The sequence below is a fragment of the Euleptes europaea genome, chromosome 4, assembly GCF_029931775.1.
Source record: "Euleptes europaea isolate rEulEur1 chromosome 4, rEulEur1.hap1, whole genome shotgun sequence".
In the NCBI taxonomy this organism is placed as follows: Eukaryota; Metazoa; Chordata; class Lepidosauria; order Squamata; family Sphaerodactylidae; genus Euleptes; species Euleptes europaea.
Window position 1 is genome coordinate 98,251,406 of NC_079315.1, and position 18,935 is coordinate 98,270,340.

At 42.1% G+C, this 18,935-nt stretch overlaps 1 protein-coding gene across 1 annotated transcript in view; it reads right to left on the reverse strand.

The window, feature by feature from the left end:
* The window catches only part of MTREX (Mtr4 exosome RNA helicase), a 56,408-nt gene extending 37,922 nt beyond the window's left edge, over window positions 1-18,486 (reverse strand). Inside the window, exons 1-15 of the mRNA XM_056849039.1 lie at window positions 18,359-18,486; window positions 16,592-16,726; window positions 14,295-14,361; window positions 13,579-13,641; window positions 12,577-12,689; window positions 11,113-11,287; window positions 10,791-10,881; window positions 10,224-10,348; window positions 8,733-8,831; window positions 7,707-7,809; window positions 7,472-7,603; window positions 4,530-4,609; window positions 3,560-3,670; window positions 1,968-2,069; window positions 1,189-1,314 (exon numbers count right to left, since the gene is read on the reverse strand). Of these exons, the coding sequence (XP_056705017.1) occupies window positions 1,189-1,314; window positions 1,968-2,069; window positions 3,560-3,670; window positions 4,530-4,609; window positions 7,472-7,603; window positions 7,707-7,809; window positions 8,733-8,831; window positions 10,224-10,348; window positions 10,791-10,881; window positions 11,113-11,287; window positions 12,577-12,689; window positions 13,579-13,641; window positions 14,295-14,361; window positions 16,592-16,726; window positions 18,359-18,486 (1,650 nt within the window). The remainder of the gene's footprint in view (window positions 1-1,188; window positions 1,315-1,967; window positions 2,070-3,559; window positions 3,671-4,529; window positions 4,610-7,471; window positions 7,604-7,706; window positions 7,810-8,732; window positions 8,832-10,223; window positions 10,349-10,790; window positions 10,882-11,112; window positions 11,288-12,576; window positions 12,690-13,578; window positions 13,642-14,294; window positions 14,362-16,591; window positions 16,727-18,358) is intronic.
* Window positions 18,487-18,935: the final 449 nt, after the last annotated feature.

The following is an 18,935-nucleotide window of genomic DNA, read 5'->3' on the forward strand; positions in this document are numbered from 1 at the left end:
CTGGTTCTCCAGATCAGAGTCCACCGCTCCAAACCACTGCTCTTAACCACACCACCACGCTGGCTCTCTCTCCTCTCAAGACTCTCCCTCCTCCATTTTACCCTCACAACAAACCTATGAGGTAGGTTAAGCGGAAGGAAAGGAAGCGATTAGCCCAAGATCATTCAATGAGCTTCAAATAATTTTAGCTGAATTCACTATTGAGTGCTAGGGAGATTCCTCAGGGTATGATCACCTATTTTCTTATCACTCACCTTAAATGGCTCAGTATGGGAGGCATCTTAATAGACTGAGATCACAACTTGCAAATATCAAATCTTTTCTACCTTTCTCTCCCTCCCCCACCCAGCAGCCCCATACAACTCCCCAAAAGGTGATGCCGAGGAGGTGATGACTTCTTTGGAGGAAGATGAACAGAGGACGGGGGCCAGCAGAACAGAGGGGGCATTCCACCTCTTTACTACAGCTCTCCTTTGCTGCATGGCATTTTGTCCAGGAAGGTCAGGGGACGAAGGTCGTTTTGTCCAGGAAGGGCAACATCACCCTTCCACGCATCACAGGGGCTTTTGGGAGAACAGGCTCTGAGACACTTCTGCAAGCTCCTTCTATCTCTTGGGACGCAACACTACGGTTCTTCCCTACTTATCCTACAAATGAACATTTTCTTTTTGCTGTCAAGTAACATCTGACTGATGGCAACCCCGGTGGGATTTTCAAGGCAAGAGACATTCAGCGGTGGTTTGCCGTTGCCTGCCTCCATATCCCGATTGGTATTCCTTGGAGGTCTCCCATCCAAGTACCTGCCAGGGTCAACCCTGCTTAGCCTCTGAGATCGGACGATATCAGGCTAGCCTGGGCTATCCAGGTTTGGGCAAAATGAACATACTGATTGGGCAAAATGAACAAAATAAAAATGAGCACTGTACATTAAACCAGGAACTGCACCAGAGTTCTGTCCTTTACATCAAACCTAGTACCCTGCAGTAAAAAAAATTAAGTGTAAAGGCACCGCTCAACATGCATTTAGCTGACTAAGGGAAAACAACCTTTCAAAGTCTACAGCCCCAAATAAAGTTACAAAAAAAAGGTACCACTATAGTAACTATCATTTGCACATCCAAGTGGAAGTTAGTACTAAAGAGCACTACTCCATATCATGTGGCACATGTATTTTAGACACCAAGATACCTTTAGAAGCTGTTTTCCAACTGTTGGGCTCATCTTCTCGTCCACCATCAGAATGACTATTCCCCGGTCATCCATGCCTCGACGTCCAGCTCGACCAGACATCTGAATGTATTCACCTGAGGAGATCTGAACGTATAATGAAATGGAATAGTAAATATTACTGTTATTGTATTTATCCACTTTCTACAGCTAAATGAGCTGTAAGGAGGGACAAGGTGAACCCGAGAATCCCGCAGGTTCATTTGAGCGGAGCATATTTAAAATTTCTGGCAACAAATATTGGATCATATCCTAAAGCTTACTGGATGTGTAACCTGCCATTCAATCCTATGTTAACTTAGTTATACAATCTGAAAGACTGATTAGTAACTCTCTGTCTGCAGCATAAACCAAGTCAATTAACAATTGCACAATGTGTGGCATCCTACTTGAAATCAAAACGATTTCTTTCCACAAATGACTGGCTCTTAAGAATTTGGAAAGTTGCTCTAATAACTAAATCATTAGTGTAAAAGACTTTCTAATGAACAGGAAGATAAGTTTAGAGAATCTGTCTCTATTCTTAATATGGAATGCTAAAGATGGGATTTATCCCTTTGTACTTTTGGTATTTTCTATTTATTTTGTACTTTTTCTAATAAAATAAAAACAAACGTTAGCTTTTTGTAGTCAAACCACTGGCAATATGTGGAAGCATCTGTCTATGCTCGCCATTATATTACCAGGCTCTCTTTGCTTTTGGGGCATGATTCACATACAGAACGTTGAAGTTTGCTTACCCATCGAAAATCCTTCCCATCAAATTTCCGGGCGCTTGTGAACAGCACTGTCCGTGCAGGCATGTTAATTCCCATAGCAAAAGTCTCTGTTGCAAATAAGGCCTAAGTAAACACAGCAACGATTTAAGAGCAGAAAAACCTGTTATGTACCATTGAAATAACCCGCCTGGTTAATTTCCACTGAATTTTCCCTTTTCTACTGCAAAATATTACTTTGCAGCAAAGGCTGGAGCCGTCAGGGATCCAATTTGGATCCCCAGAGGCGTGAAATCTGGCCTGCAGTGTAGTTTCTGATCTGACATGTCTTATTATTTATCTGGTTCATCCACTCAAGCCAAGTTATAAGAAAAAAAGCTCTTGAGGCCAGAGTGAACATAAGAAAGGCCATGCTGGATCAGACCAAGGTCCATTAAGTCCAGCAGTCTGTTCACAGTGGCCAACCAGGTGCCTCTAGGAAGCCCACAAACAAGACAACTGCAGCAGCATTATCCTGCCTGTGTTCCAAAGTACCTAATATAATAGGCATGCTCCTCTGAGAGTGAAGGCAACAAAGCCTTGGGATAGGATATTGAAAAGCTTGCCGCCTGTGGCTTAGTTTACAAGGGAGAAAGTGGCAAAAGGGAATGGCTCTGCCAAAGCTTCTGCTGCTCTTCATGTTGAGAATGCAGTTATTTTAAAAAAGAGGCTTTTGCCAGAGTCTTGTTTACTATGGAAGTGAATTGGAAGAGCCCATGCCGCTGACCCTTCAGTTTTGCCTCAATTCCAAATACAGAGCCTGTTAAAAAGTTGTTACGAGTCTAGGCTCTACTGTATTATCCAGACGAAACATGAATCAGTATACATCAGAGATGGAACATAGACTCATAGAATCAAAAAGTTGGAAGGGACCACCAAGGTTATCTAGTCCCAATCCCCTACACAATGCAGGAAATTCACAACTGCCTCCCCCCCCCCCCACTGACCCCTGCTCCATGCCCAGAAGATTGGGAAAAAGCCCCTCCAGGATCCCTGGTCAATCTGGCCTGGAGGAAAATTGCTTCCTGATCCCAAAGTGGTGATCAGAATTTCCCTGGGCATGTAAGGAAGGGCCACGAGAGCCAAACTGTGACACAACCCTTTCTGCCCTCCCTCTCATGATCTGCCTACACATCCACAAGACTATATCCTAAAACAAGCCAGCCATAGTTACATGATCTATAAAACCCCATAAAGTCAATTATTTAAAAGTATCAAGTGAGGGAACATTACTAAGTTTATGTCCCACCATGCAGCATGTGGTGAGGAGTGCCTCATAGTTTATCAAAGTATGTTAAGTAGTAATGAAAACCTGATGGTGTTAAGGAGAATTACACAGTGAAGGGACCAGATCATATCACTCAGCTTTTCCACTGGTGTGAGAGGGAGGAGGGACTATCTTGCCCCACAATACCCCTCCTCGCTGCAGCCCTGCCCAACACAGCTTTTTGGCCAAGCGGCTCTCATGATCTCTGGCACAGCCTTTTTGGAGGTCGAGAAGGACACTTTGCATCAGCCAAAAACCTGGTGAAATCCAACCCAAAGCCAACTACCAGTATATGCCAGACAGTACATACCTTTATCAGTCCTTCAGAGAAAAGGATTTCTATTGTTTCCTTTAAAATAGGAAGCAAGCCACCATGATGGATTCCAATGCCTCGCTTCAGAAGTGGAAGCACATGTTCAACCTGCGAAAACCAACATGAAAACATTCATCATATGAATTAGACTTTTCAGCCACTTTTCAGGAGAGTGTCTACTGCAATAAAAAATTTTCTCTGGTCTATCAAGCAGGAAAGCTTACAAAAACTGGGTTCTTTTCCTTTAATCCCTTCTATTAGTTATATGTGGGGAAGTGTGTGTGTGTGTGTGTGTGTGTGTGTGTGTGTGTGTGTGAAGTACCTTCAAGTCGCTTCCGACTCATGGCGACCCTATAAATCAATGTCCTCCAGAATATCCTGTCGTTCTATCGTTAACAGTAAGTAAAAATGTGTGGATTCATTTTCAAGGCAAACTTAAATCAACCAATGAACAACACAAGAGTCGGCTGTTAGGTTTGTTGAACATGTCAGAACTTTGCCTTCAAAAGGCAACAGTTTTGTCTACCTTGCATAGGATTCAGCTCAAGCTATTAAACACTGTGGAGAGCGTTCTTCCCCTAATGTCATTCATATGCACTGGGATGAAAACAGATGTTGGACTTCATTCCTCAGTAGCCACTGAACATTACTTGGAATTTATTACTCCTCTCAAAAGGCATGAGGACACTTGATTTATTTCTCTTCTCAGAATATATGAAAGCCTCTGCTTACATGACAATGAATGTTTAAAAGCTAGGCCTTACATCATAATGACACAGAAGTTTTTATATTACTATTGACCTCCTGGAAGCAAATCTCAGTTGAACAGTACTTGAAGCAAAGTTGGTGCTCAGCGCAATTTTTACAGCGCACGGTAAGAATGTGCCATGATTACTTCACAGCCAAGAAAACAAATTGAGTTATTGGGATGTGCGAACAAGCTCTATTTCATAGCACAAATACTCACTTGAGGAAGTTTTTTGTCTTCATCAGACAAGCAATCAATTGCATTGTTAAATACTTCTTCAACCATCCTTTTTTCCTCATCTGAAAAAAAAATGAATACTTTCCCTTACAAAAATTACCTCATTTTTAATCACTGTGCCAAAACGCTAGCAAGAATTTTATTAGAGTTTACATTTGAGGTGAGGGGTCTGGAGACCAAGTCCTATGAGGAAAGGCTGAAGGAGTTGGGTATGTTTAGCCTGAAGAGGAGAAGACTGAGAGGGGATATGATAACCATCTTCAAGTACTTGAAGGGTAGTCATATAGAGGATGGTGCCGAGTTGTTTTCTGTTGCTCCAGAAGGTCGGAGCAGAACCAATGGTTAGAGCGGTTCCTCAGTGGAACAGGCTTCCTCGGGAGGTGGTGAGCGCTAGATGGCCATTTGTCAGCAATGCTGATTAGGCAGATCATGAGAGGGAGGGCAGCTTGGCCATCTTCTGGGCATGGAGTATGGGTCACTGGGTGTGTGGGGGGGAGGTAGTTGTGAATTTCCTGCATTGTGCGGGGGGCTGGACTAGATGACCCTGATGGTCCCTTCCAACTCTATAATTCAAAGGTATACATTTTATAATCGTTAGTGATTGTTTTTTGATTTTTGTATACAGCCTTAAACTACAGGAAAGTGGGACACACAGATTCATGAATACGAAGGGTTGGGTCCTTCCCAGCTTTACTGGTGGAGGAAGAGGGAGAAGAGGAAATCTTGCCTGCTTCCCCTCCTCACTTCAACCAATCCTGACCTGCATGTCTGGTAGTCCACTGAGGTATCATAATCCCCAGCACCGCTTTGTGAGGGGTTAAAAGTGGCTTTCCCTCCCCCCTTGTGCCAGTGAAAAAGCTGGTAGGACCCAGCCCAAAATCAACACAGAAACAAGATACAAAGACAGGCTAATAAGGATTCCTTTCAACCCACAGGCAGCTTTAGTGCTGTTCTGGGATCACTTCATGACAGTATCATGACACAGAATCAAGTTCTGGCATCTATGATTCTATGATTGTAAAACAAGCTTCTTCAACAATGAATTAAGTGTTAACTCTATGCAAAGAACAATATCAACTTCTGATTCCAAAATTTTTTCTCCCTTTACAAAATGGAGTATTAGAAATCACCAAAACATCTGGCATATTCTCTTCTGCTGTAGTGTTATGTTTTCAGAGCAGAGCTTTTCTGGAGGCATGACAAGTAAAACTGCTGTGCTGTGGGAAGGAGAGGTCAACAGTCTGATGCTTTGTAAATGACTGAACTATTTATACACCTTCCAACCGGACTGTGCTTATTTAGATAATCATGTAAAAGGCAAAAAATTAAAAAAACTTTTATTTTGCCAAAAGTATGAAAACAAAAAGGACACCCAATCCATGAGGAGAACTCACATCTCTTTAAACCTCAACAAAGAGGAGTGGGGAAGAAAGAAAGCTAACGTGGTGTAGTGGTTAAAGTGTCCGACTAGGATCTGGGAAACCCAGGCTTGAAACCCCACTTTGCCATGGAAATTGCTGGGTGACCTTGGGCCAGGCATACACACTCTGCCCTGACCTGGGCTATTATTTGGATGGGAGACCTCCAAGGAACACCAGGGTCGTGACATGGAGGCAGGCAATGGCAAACCACCTCTGAAGTTCTCCTTGCCTTGACAATGCTTCGGGGCTGCCATAAGTCAGCTGTGACTTAACGGCAAAAAAAGAAAAAAAGAGATTTAGTTTGGTAGAGGGATATTCAACTTTCCTCCCCACCTTCCTCAGGGCAACTGACACCCTAGAGATGCTATGTGCCCCACCAGGGAAAAGAAACATCTTTAAAGAAGCCGGTTATGATTCAAAGAAACATTAAAGTAATCCTGTGAGCTGAAGGGACCTTGAGGCTTGTTTTTCTTCGGACAGCAATTCCCTGTGCTGCGCTGGAAACTGCTTCAGAAACTGAAGGATGTTGCAAAAGTCATTTATGATATGTTGTAAGGGTTCGATGTTCAGTGAAAAAGCCCTGCGTTCAAGAACTCCAAGGGCCTAGCACAAGCCCCTCGCATGAGCCAAGGCAGATTTTTGGATCCGGTCAGGGCCTTCTGTGGGTACCAGTCCAAAACGGGCAAAATCAACAAGCAGAAGAAAAAGAAGAGTTGGTTTTTATATGCCGACTTTCTCTACCACTTAAGGAAGAATCAAACCAGCTTACAATTGACTTCCCTTCCCACAACAGACACCCTGTGAGGTAGGTGAGGCTGAGAGTGTGACTAGCCCAAGGTCACCCAGCTGGCTTCGTGTGTAGGACTGGGGAAACAAATCTAGTTCACCAGATCAGCCTCCGCCACTCACGTGGAGTGGGGAATGAAACCTGGTTCTCCAGATCAGACTCCACTGCTCCAAACCACCGCTCTTAGCCACTACACCACGCTGGCTCTCACATGCATTCTCTCATGTGCATTCTCTATTTTGGCCCCCATCTTCTGGAATGGCCTGCCTGATGAGGCTAGGAAGGCTTCCGCTCTCCTGGCTTTCTGGAAACGATGTTAAACTGAATTATTCAAGCGGGCTTTTGTACAGGAAACAGGGCTGCACTGTAGCAATATGGTTGAAAAAGAAGCTTAGGCTAAAGGGTTAGGGACTGTAGACTACACTATTGTGTATAGTTTGTACTACCTGTTGCTGTACTACCTGTTACTATGTTATATTAATACTTACACTGTGCTTTACCTCTGCTCGGTTTCAGATTTCTACAAGTAAAATCCTATTGCGTTATCTTTTGGATGTCCCACCATGGGTGGGTTGTATTAACTTATTGAATGTATTGTATTAACTTATTCTGTGTAATTCACCTTGAGCCTCAACGAGAAAGGCGGACTATAAATAATGTAAATAAACAAATAAAGCCAGCTGTTAGAAGCTGCCCCACCTATGGTCAGCACAGACCTGTGTTGAAGTCCAGTTTTGTCATCTGAAGAGCATACGCTTCACAGTCTTTCTTACTGAAACTGAATATTATTACAGGCTGGAAATTTCTTTCCATGATCATCTTTACAATCTTAAACACATTTGAGGGGCCTGTAAAGACAGCAAAGACAGTGAGAAGTGTCTGACTACTGTCATAGTCAGAACATACAGTTTACTCAACAGACCGTTTATACATGGAAAAGTTAGAATATACCTTTCGTTCCTCCTTTTCTGCCTTTCAGGTCACCTTTAGCTAAGTCTCCTGCATCTCGAAGTACCTGCATCGCTGTATTAAAATTATCTTCTCTAAAATCACCCTGGGGCAGGGGGGAGAAAGCATTAACATTCACATATTTAATCTTCACGTGTATATTATTTTTACTTCACAGCTGATTCCTCAAACTAAATTAACTGAAGACTTTTCAGACTGAATGGCACTGACATTGCTCAAGGAAGAATGACATGGCTAGGGAAAGGAACTACACTGAGTCAACACATTCTAAACAATGGAAATTCCATCGCAATTTATTCTGTCTGGAAGAGCTTAAACAGAAACATCCTCATGTTTTTGTAATTTGTTTCAGTAAAACCATGAGGACTAAGAACAGAGCAGCTATGTTAAAGATGCATCACAGAGCCTAACACTAAGATTTCTTAAATTAGGTTTTTGAACATGGTACTGTGAAGAACAGGCAAAGGATCCAGTATTTTAGAGGACTGACTAGCAGAGTCCTCTGCTATGACTGACAGACATGACTCTGTCATACCAAAATAAAGCATTTTTGCCAAAGAAACAATTGCCTTGACTGGGATCTGAAGTGCCACTAAAAAGGAACATAAGAAAAGCTCTGCTGGATCAGACCAAGGTCCATCAAGTCCAGCAGTATCTTCACACAGTGGCCAACCAGGTGCCTCTAGGAAGCCCACTAACAAGACGACTGCAGCAGCAGCATCCTGCTTGTGTTTCACAGCATTTGCATTTCTGTTTTTTTCAACAGCAGCCCCTCTCTGATGCAACTTTTCCAACAGAAAACACTTTAAGAAACAGCTTTTTAATACAGCACAGCAGCCTGCTTGTTCAAGGGGGGGGGGAAATTAACTATCCCATCTGAAACACCAGACTGTGGCTCCACCTAAACCAGTTATTTGGATCCCGGTCCTTATTCTTCAAACCCACACAGCACGTTCGACTACTTCTGCATGTATATTGTCCATTCAAACCCAACTAAAAATCCCTTACGTTTTCATCAACCACAAGGTGAAGTCCATCTCCCCCTGCTGGGAAAATATAATGCTGCAGAGGAGTGGGTCGATAATCAGTGTAAATCACATGACAAGGCTAGAAGAGAGAGAGAGAGACACACACACACACACCATCACTTATAGCATCTGCAGCGTCTTCCCCACATAATGCACATTATTGACAATTCTGAACTCACTTATTTATCCTTCCAGGAACCTTGAACTCTGCTGTCTGTAATCAGTTAAAACTTAGACTTCAAGAGTTTATTTTCACTGCTGCTGGCATATTAAGGCTGCAATCCTATGTGCAGTTACTTGAGAATAAGACCAAGTGAAGTCACTGAGACTGAATTACACATAAATACACATAGGATCTGGTTGCACCATAGCCTTGGCAGCATTTTTTCTCATTTCCATCAACTTCTGAATTACTTCATGTAATAAAAGAATGTTTGGCCACCATTTAGCCTAACTGATATAGCACTCAGTGCCAAGACCTAAACCTGATTTACCCATAAATGAGAGCTAAACAGCTTTTGGGCAGCAGTCATCGCAAGCAAGCAAGAGATAAAACCAACACAGCTGTTAATGAGCAATCCTTTGAGTTTCTTTGACTCATCCTACTTAAGGAGCAATTGAGTGTTCAGATGTACGGGATAATATACAATCCCATAGCAACACTGCACTAATATCAAGATATATGTGTATAAGAGAACCAGGGCAGGTGAGTGACCTATCTAGCCTAGTGCTGCCTGGCTTTCCAAGGATCTCACAAAGACTTATTTTCCAGCTCTGCTATCACTAACTAGAGATTCTGACAATTGAACTAGGGACACACACTGTGCCACTGACCTATGCCCTTTCGCAAGCCTTCAGGCCAGATCCATTCCAGGATATTGCACTATCAAGCAGAATGGGTTGGCTATACCAGAAGAATTGGTTTTTATACTCTGCTTTTCCTCTATCTTTAAGGACTCTCAAAGTGGCTTATAATCGCCTTCCGCCCACCCAACAGACACCTTGTGAGGTAAGTGGGGCTAAGAGAGTTCTGAGAGAACTGTGACTGGCCCACCTAGCAGGCATTATGAGGAAAAATGGGAAAACAAACTCGGTGCATAGATTTGTGCTATGGCAATAAAACTACTGTGCAGGGTGTTCCTGTGCATGTTTATTACTTAATGTTAGACTTTATGTGTGCCACTTCCTAAAAAAAGTAATTGTAACAAACAGTGTTTGGCCAGCTGAAAATGTATGGATTATTTATCAACACGTCAATTATATTTAATGATAAGTTGTATATTTTTAGTTATTCAAATAGGCTTTCTTATACTAGCTCTGATGATCGCTTGCTCTGAATTTTGATGTGGATTGGCTTTTTAGTTGCAAAAGCCTGCCAGCCCTGTGCTAACAGTTAGCACCCTCATTTGCTGCTATTTTTGACCTCAAATGCATTTTACAAGTGAAATCTGATAGTGAGAAACAACTCTACCTGTTTGTGAAGATGGCATATCCATTCAGCAAACTGGCGAGCATTTGGTATAGTGGCAGAAAGAAACACATAGTGGACATTGTCTGGGAGCAAAATAATGGTTTCTTCCCACACCACGCCACGCTCTAGAAACAGAAAATCCACACAGCAAGTTAAAAAGGCAGCATCACATTATTTTACTGGCAACTAAGAAAAGGAATGATTTCTAGAAGTGCCTACATTTCTTTTTGAAGAAGAAGCTTAAGACATTATTCACAACCTAAAGAAACTAAGTAAGTAAAATAATGCACTGGAAGTGTACAGACAGCTTTTGTTATTTGTCCATCAAACACAGATTAGCAAGCAATAGCACAGAAACGTCTAATGTTATTCTCACAGCATTTGGACACCCTGATTCTAGCTGTGTCTTCTAGCTACCAGAATCAACCTCATAAAACAAGCACCCTGTCACATATTTCTACCATTGGATTGTTTACAACATTTATATCCCACCTTCCACTTTCACTTAAAGCTCCAAGATAGATTTTCTGCAGAAACCTAAATACAGAAATAGTAAAATCACGATACCTGAGTCTCTCATATAGTGGATTTCATCAAATATAACCCAAGCAACTTCCCGCATGACTTCGGAGCCTCTGTAAAGCATACTTCTTAAAATCTAGAAAGAAAAGTAAACATGTAAATGATGCAGCCAGCTGTTAAATTTGAGTTTTAGCTGAAGTCTTTCGGAGACAAGCTACTGAGCCCATGGAAGGAAGGAAGCTGGGCTGCAGCCTAAAATAGCTACTTTTTAAATGCCCAAATCTGAACATTTTGTTTTCTCATCCACAAAAAAGGCATCAGAGCAGAGAATCAGAGATAGGGCTGGTTAACCAGATGCCCAATTTACCTCTGTCGTCATGACAAGACAGGATGCTGTAGGGTTGATGGTCACATCCCCAGTCATCAAGCCAACGTCCTGAAATTCTTCATACATCTCACGGTATTTTTGGTTGCTCAGAGCTTTAATAGGACTGGTAAATATCACTCGCTGTTTTTCCCTCAAAGCCAAGGCGATGGCATACCTAGAATAGATATATAATTAAGTATGTATCATAATTAAAAACACTTGCAACAACCTTACATTTCTCCAATATCTGTCAAGAAGTACACATTACATATATAGTTTCTACATGGGGCTGCCTTTGACGACTACTCAGAAGCTTCCACTAATACCATAGTCTCCTTGCTGCTAGAGGTGGAATAAAACAAACCATGCATTCAACTAGTTCTGAATCAGCTGTACTAATTGGCTTTTAGGTTCAATAAAAGGTGCTGGTATCACCCCCTAAAGCCCTTTAGGGCCTAGGATCTTTGAAACTTGAGACTGCCTGTTCACAACCCAGCATATGTGGCAACTATGACCTTGCCACTATGCTCTGGAGATATAATGGAAAGTGATGTCCTAGAGTGCCAGAATGAAAGCTCTCTCTCACCTGTAGTTCCTAATCTAGAAAAAACCAGAAATGTAACTTTTAAAGATTTTCATAGGAAATGCATAATATTCCTTTTTAAATTGGATTTTAATAGTTCAGCTGAAATATTTTTCATTTTCCCTGGACACTTGTTTTACTGTATTGTTGTGCAACTGTACTGATGGATTTCATTTCTATTTATATTGCTTTAGTTTTAAAATTAGGCCAGCTGGTATGTTAACAACAGATCTTTGTTGACACCATAACAATATCTTGATTATCTTACCACTCGAGTTCCCTGGGAGCAAGGTGGTTTATAAATATCTCAACAAATGAACAGAACTGTTCGATCAGACATTCCCAACTATTCCAGTCCCACTGATTTCAATTCAGTAATGCAAACTGTGGAAAGCTGCTGCATAAAGCAAACGCCCATTGCATCCAAGCAGAAATAGCTGCTTGCGTGAGTTGAAATGCTAGCACTGGAATGTCAGTCTAAATGTGTGCTTGTGATCAATGCTACAAGAATAAATAAGCAGGAAACAGTAAACGCTCACAACTGCCTGAGAATCCTGCTATATCTAACACTACCTTTGCACAATAATAATTGCATTAACAAAACACCGCTTAGTTGGAGAGGAACACCACTGATGTTTCACTGAACACACGCCATGCTCCCCCTTTGTGACAGTGACAGAGAAATTAACCGTCTTGGGCAGCACAACTGAAAAGTATATGCATTTTAAAAATAAAGAGCAGCTATAGACCACCTATCCTGCTGGAGGTGATCATTTTACTCCCAATAGTCAAGCAGATGAGTGTGTGTTATAGTAAGGATTGCAAAAGCAAAACAAGGAAGGTGTTGCATTTGTTTTTATTGCTCCAGAAGAATGACTTACTCCGCACAAACTGTCTTCCCCGCTGATGTATGAGCGGACACTAAAACTGACTGGTTATTATCCACGCACAAAATAGATTCTCTTTGGAAAGCATCAAGGATGAATGGATATTCCTGGATGGGGAAAAATACAATACTTGCAGGTTATATTTTAAATAGAATTTTTATTTATACCTGGCCCTCCCCCGATTTCTGTGCAGAACATGAATAGAGTTTCAACTTTAAAGGATTATAACAGCAAACTTCCCCAATATCAAAAAAATAGTACACTCGACCCACAAACAAAGCAAATCAAACTCTCCAAAGCCAGAAGATCAGCTTCAGGACTTACTCACCTATGGATCGCAACTGAGTTCAACCTATACAAGTATTTAGATAATGCCCTTCCAATTGCTTTAAATAAAGAACCAACTATGTGGGAATTCCAGGCAAAGAGCCTTAGACAAATTCTAACAATCTCTTCTCCCAGGGGCTCATTTGGCATGCACAAGGAGCCAAGCTTTCTCTGCTAGCACTCCTCTTTTGTGGAACAATCTTCTTGCAAAGCCCATTCTGTAATCATATTTAAGAGAGGCTGCAAAATAATTTATTTTTGAGGCTTTTACCAATTGTTTATATTTTCTTTGTCTGCTGGATTGTCACTGTCTTCTCTGGATGAAACAATAGGATATTTGCAAAAAAATTGGCATTATTTATTACATTGCTGTAATTTTTAAATTGTACTGTTTTTAAGATGATGAATGCTGTAAGCCACCTTGAGGAGAAATTAGGTAGGCAGGTGTAAGTGTTTTAATGAACACATACTTTTGACCAGAGAAAAATTCCTGGTAGCCTTCAAATCATGTTAAAACATGGTATATCCAAAGACTAGGACAAAGCCACATTATTAAAAGTTCACCAGCTTTGACTACCTCTATTCTTTACTCCCACCCAGACCACCCACTCACTACATTAGTCTAGATGAATTATAAAGTTAAAAGGATAAGACTTTCAAATTACCAACCTTTGCTGCTTTTCCAGTTCTTGGTTTTAGGGCTATGAAGTCATCATCTGCGGGAAGAGCAACCTAATAAAAATATTTTTATTATTAAACATTTAGGGGTTTTTCTCCATGGCTAAAGGGGTGGGGGAATATCAATATATTACCAACCACAGTTATATGTACTTCAGCCACTACCTGAAGAAGACAGAACTTCCTCAGTTCTGTCATAAAAAATGGAAATGTAGGGAAACACTGAAATATTTACTTTCCGATCCAACCTAAGCTTCTTTTACTGAATGAACATCATAAAATGTATAATTTATAACAGCATATAAAATTGTACTATTTGGCATATTTATGGAATTTAAAAGTATAAATAGCTTCATTTTCTATAAGAACTGCAAGAATACCCAGTATTTGAGAAAGAGTTACAAACTGGTGCACCCTATGCTGCCAATGCTACTCAAGCCCAGACAAAATGGGGGAAAACTCCCCCCCCCCAAATATTTCCCTTTTTTGGGGAATTCACATCTCTAACAGGGACAGTTTCCTCACCACCACAAACTTAGTGATACCATATGCTCCTACAGGAAAAGAACAGCACTTCAATCTAGACCTTGGTATTTCCAGCATAACTAAAGCTTAATTACAGCAGTTTTAAATCTCTTATCAAAGACAGAAAATCCATTCAAGTAGTAACAAATACAATTAAATACTGATGCTCACACAATACTCACCTCATGAGTACAACCTTCAACGGTGTCAACCGCTTGCACCTTTATTTTTGGCACCAGGTCTGCCAAACTGAAAACAAAAAAGGAATTAATGCTAGCAAAGAGTAATGAATATAGATCTGGTGTACTGGTGATTTACCATTTAATTACAATTACCAATACTTCATCTAAGCAAGGTCATTATAAAACACAATATGTAACTACTAAACATCAAGAGGCAACTTATAGAATCCCAAGGCAATGTATTGTCAAAAGATTAGCCCTCTTCCATAGTCTCTTGTTCAAAACTGAAACAGTGGTTCAGGCTTGAGGCCTACAGAACATGGAAATTTCTCTGTTCTCTGAGAACCAAGGTCAAGTTGACTGTAACTAAGAGGGAGAGAAAAGGGAAAATAGGAAGCATTCAGAGGTGCTGAGTACATCATCTGCCCTAATGGTTTCAAGGCCACCTAAGTAGGCCTACACATTCCATCTTGTGGGTACTTGTTATTTTATTTATTTATATTTTAGACTTGTATCTCGCCCTTTCTCTTGGCCGAAGCCAGGGTGGCTAATTAGATCTGATGCAGCTGCAGAACATCAGAGACTAACTGGAAACCTTACCTGGTTAGTTGGGTTACATCATTGGGCTTACATTTGATTGGTTAGACAGAATCATGCCAGTGCAGGCTGCAAGGCATAAAGAAAAGAATCCTCATGCCAGTTTTGCCCTTTTCTTGGGCTACAATTAGCTTTGTGACACTCTTGACCTGAGGTGGGCTAGCATAGCCAGGCACCTGTTGATTTGGACTTTCAAACTATTCTGGACTCAGTCTTGCTAAGGTAACCTCTAGGTTAGAGAACTGCTATTTGTATCTAGGTTAGCTATTCAGCTTTGTTATTTTACCCTCACGGTTCTTTGATCGCTTGTTGTATATTCCTGCACATTCTTTTAATAAGTTACTTTAATTATATTTGATATATTTTTGAATTCTGAGGCTTCAGTCTGAATCCAGTACTTTGGCCCAGGTTGGCTACATCTACCAAAGTAACCTGTTTTTGGAACTCACTGTGTGAGTGCAGAGCCTTACAGGGTTGATTTCTATTCTTATATCCTGGAGGGCTGGAGGCTTGTTCCTTAATCTCTAGCTGGCTGCGGAGTAAAAGGACTACTGACAGCGATACCCTGAGGTGTATGGTTCATACTTCAGCCTTTTTATTTGTCTTGCCTGACCAGTCTCACCCCTAAAGCCAAGCTCCCTGGCTTGGGGTGCTAGTGACTTATGCCACTTACCTTTTAGCCCTGTGGTACATAAAATTTAGGAGCCCCGTGGCGCAGAGTGGTAAGCTGCAGTACTGCAGTCCAAGCTCTGCTCACAACCTGAGTTCGATCCCGACGGAAGTTGGGTTCAGGTAGCCGGCCCAAGGATGACTCAGCTTTCCATCCTTCCAAGGTCGATAAAACGAGTTCCCAGCTTGCTGGGGTAAAGTGTAGTTGACTGGGGAAGGCACTGGCAAACCACCCCGTAAACAAAGTCTGCCTAGTAAATGTTGGGATGTGACATCACCCCATGGGTCAGGAATGACCCGGTGCTTGCACAGGGGGCTTTACCTTACCTTTTTACATAAAAATTGCCTATTTTCTACTGCCACTGCTATACTATCCCAGATGTCTGCCCTAGTCCTAAGGAGGCATTATGGGAATACCACACATCTTGGGGCAAAGAGCTATGGAGACAGCAATTTTCTTGGTTTTAGAGGACCAGATACATGGTCCATAGTAGCTTCAGTTGGAAATGTTTGGAAGAAGGTACCAGAGGGCTATGGGAGAATACAGGCAGAAGACATGTAGAGGCAAGCGTTTACTGAATAATCACTGTATCTAATAGTCAAATACCTCCTCCTCATGTAAATAACATAATTTGCACAATGGAGCCACCCATTGACAAGACAGGGGCCTCCACAGAACTGGGGACTCTCCAGGTACAGAGAAAAACATGACATTGTAAATCAACTACCATTCAGTAGGAAGTTCTCTTGCACAAGCCTCACTGGAATCAGTACAAGAGTGAGATAATATTCCTGCATAGCTTCTGTTCATTACAATTAGGTCTGCATAAAGGTCTTCCCTACTGGACTACGCAGTTACCATACATCATCCTGTGTTTGTTAAGTGCCATCAAGTCACTTCCAATCTATGACAAACCTATGAATTAATGACCTCCAAAACATTATCCTTTAGCACTTAGCAATCCAAACATACACTACCACCTTTGTACTTATTCTCAGATACCAAGCAATAATTTTTTTTTCTTCCTTACTTGAGATCATCTGTAGTAAAATCGTCCAACTTGGGCTTCTTTCCCAAAATGATAATATCTGCATTATCTGTTTCTGCATCTCTCTTTGTTTTTGTGGGGGTAACAGATGATGGAGATTTGCCATCTGATCGTTTCCTGAAATAGACAAAAAAAATCAGACGTGGTTAATAACTGCAAGTTGCAAAACTGAGACACTTCCAAGCAAGAGAAAATCAACAGGGCCCAGTCTGGATACAAATTCTGTAAAACTGATCTCCCTCCAATACCTTCTCCTACTACTTCCCTTACATTGTAAGTCCCGATTTAGTAAGCCTGGGGATAGGACCTGTTTGTTTATTAACACAAGCTGTTAAATGACATTGGTTCTTGTAGGTTATCCGGGCTGTGTGACCGTGGTCTTGGTATTTTCTTTCCTGACGTTTCGCCAGCAGCTGTGGCAGGCATCTTCAGAGGAGTAACACTGAAGGACAGTGTCTCTCAGTGTCAAGTGTGTAGGAAGGGTAATATATAGTCAGAAAGGGGTTGGGTTTGAGCAGAATCATTGTCCTGCAAAAAAGCATCAAAGGTAATGTGCTAATCATTGTAATGAGGGTGTGGTATGTTAGTAGAAAAGTTAAAGAACCAAGTAGATGTGCTTTCTTGTTCCGAAGTGTTTCCAATCAGGAAAGAAAATACCAAAACCACGGTCACACAGCCCGGATAACCCACAAGAACCAATGAACTCTGACCGTGAAAGCCTTTGACAATATGTTAAATGACACTTCAGGTGGGACTACAACAGTATAGTGTTCCCTCTGATGAACACTGATGTCTATGACTGCTACAGATGCCACCACACAGTAGGCTCTACATACACTACCCATGAATAAGCTACAAGGGAAAAGCTGATGGCTCTTCTAGAGTCCATCACACACTCTGTTCACATGATGTGTTCTCATGTGTAGTAGCCAGAAAAAAACCCTTAACTGGCTACTCTAATTATGACTTTGCCAACACATTGGGAAATTAATGCATAATCACATCCATCTATTGTTTCCTGACATCTTATTTGTTTAGCTATAATATTTCTATGTTGTTTTCTCTCCTGGAACACAAGATCCAAAGCAGCTTACAAAGTTTAATGTCATAAACAATCTTAGAACACCTCTGGCTAATTGTTAACTCCTTTGGGTAGGCACTGATGTAAAAAATATCACGCGCAAGTCAGGAAAACAAATGGGAAAGTAACTTTCTATACATCTTCAATTTTTACCGGCACAGGTTCCTCCCTGCACTTTTAGTTAATTTGCAGTCACATGTTCAGCCCAACAGGGGAATCTTAGCTACCTGGAGCTTTGTGTGCATGGGCGCGCGCGTCTTAAGCTATCTCACCTCACTGCTGTTGTCATGCCCTACAGCAAAGTAGGCCGATCACAACAAAATAAGCCAATAACGAGGGCACCATCCATCTACTTCCCGAGAGTTCACTGAGGATAAGGGCACTTTCACACAGCACAAATAATGCACTTTGAAGGTGGATTTTGCAGTGTAAACGGGCAAAATCCACTTGCAAACGATCATTAAGGTGCAGTTGAAAGTGGACTGAAAGTGCATTATCTGGGCTGTGTGCAAGTGCCCTTAAGTTACCAAGGAAACCAAGGCTACGACCCAGCAGCCTGAGAAGCCAACGCGCCCCTCGCTTTCAACGGGACCCCAGAAGTGACCCGCGACCTGCGGCTGTTGGGCCCTTGAGGGAAATCTCCGCCAGCCCTCTCCCGGTTCCCTCACCCAGCCTTGCCCGCAGGAGCGGTGGTCGCGGCAGCTCCCTTCGCTTTCTTCGCGTCAGACGGCGCGGCGGCGGCGGAAGCCTCTTCCTCAAACACGCTGAAAAGCTCGTCGCCGAAAGCGTCCGCCATCTTTCCCCTCAGGCGCACGCCGCCCGGCCGCCCCCACAATGCTCCGCGCGCAGACCGAGCGGCTTCGAGGCTCGCGATGCCGCGCCGAAGAGCGGCCTCTCTAGAACCTGATGCCATAGAGAGGGACTCTATGGCATTCCCTGGGAGCCAAGTGAACAGGCGTTCCCTGTCACTCCTACTTCCGGTTCCCAATGCTCCATTTGCCAGCGCGGGAAGGAATAGAAGCGAGGCCATTTGTGCACGGGAGGCTTTTCCCCTGTCTAGATGCGCATTTTTCCCATCTGAATTCTCAAAACTCAATAATAAGCCCCCATGCAGAGTTTTGAGAATTCGGATGGGGGAAATGTGCATCTAGACAGGGGCAAATCCAAGGCAGAGCCTCCCGTGCATAAATGGCCTATGTCGATGAAACATACGAGAAAGGATGCTTCCTTCCTGATTTGAAATAA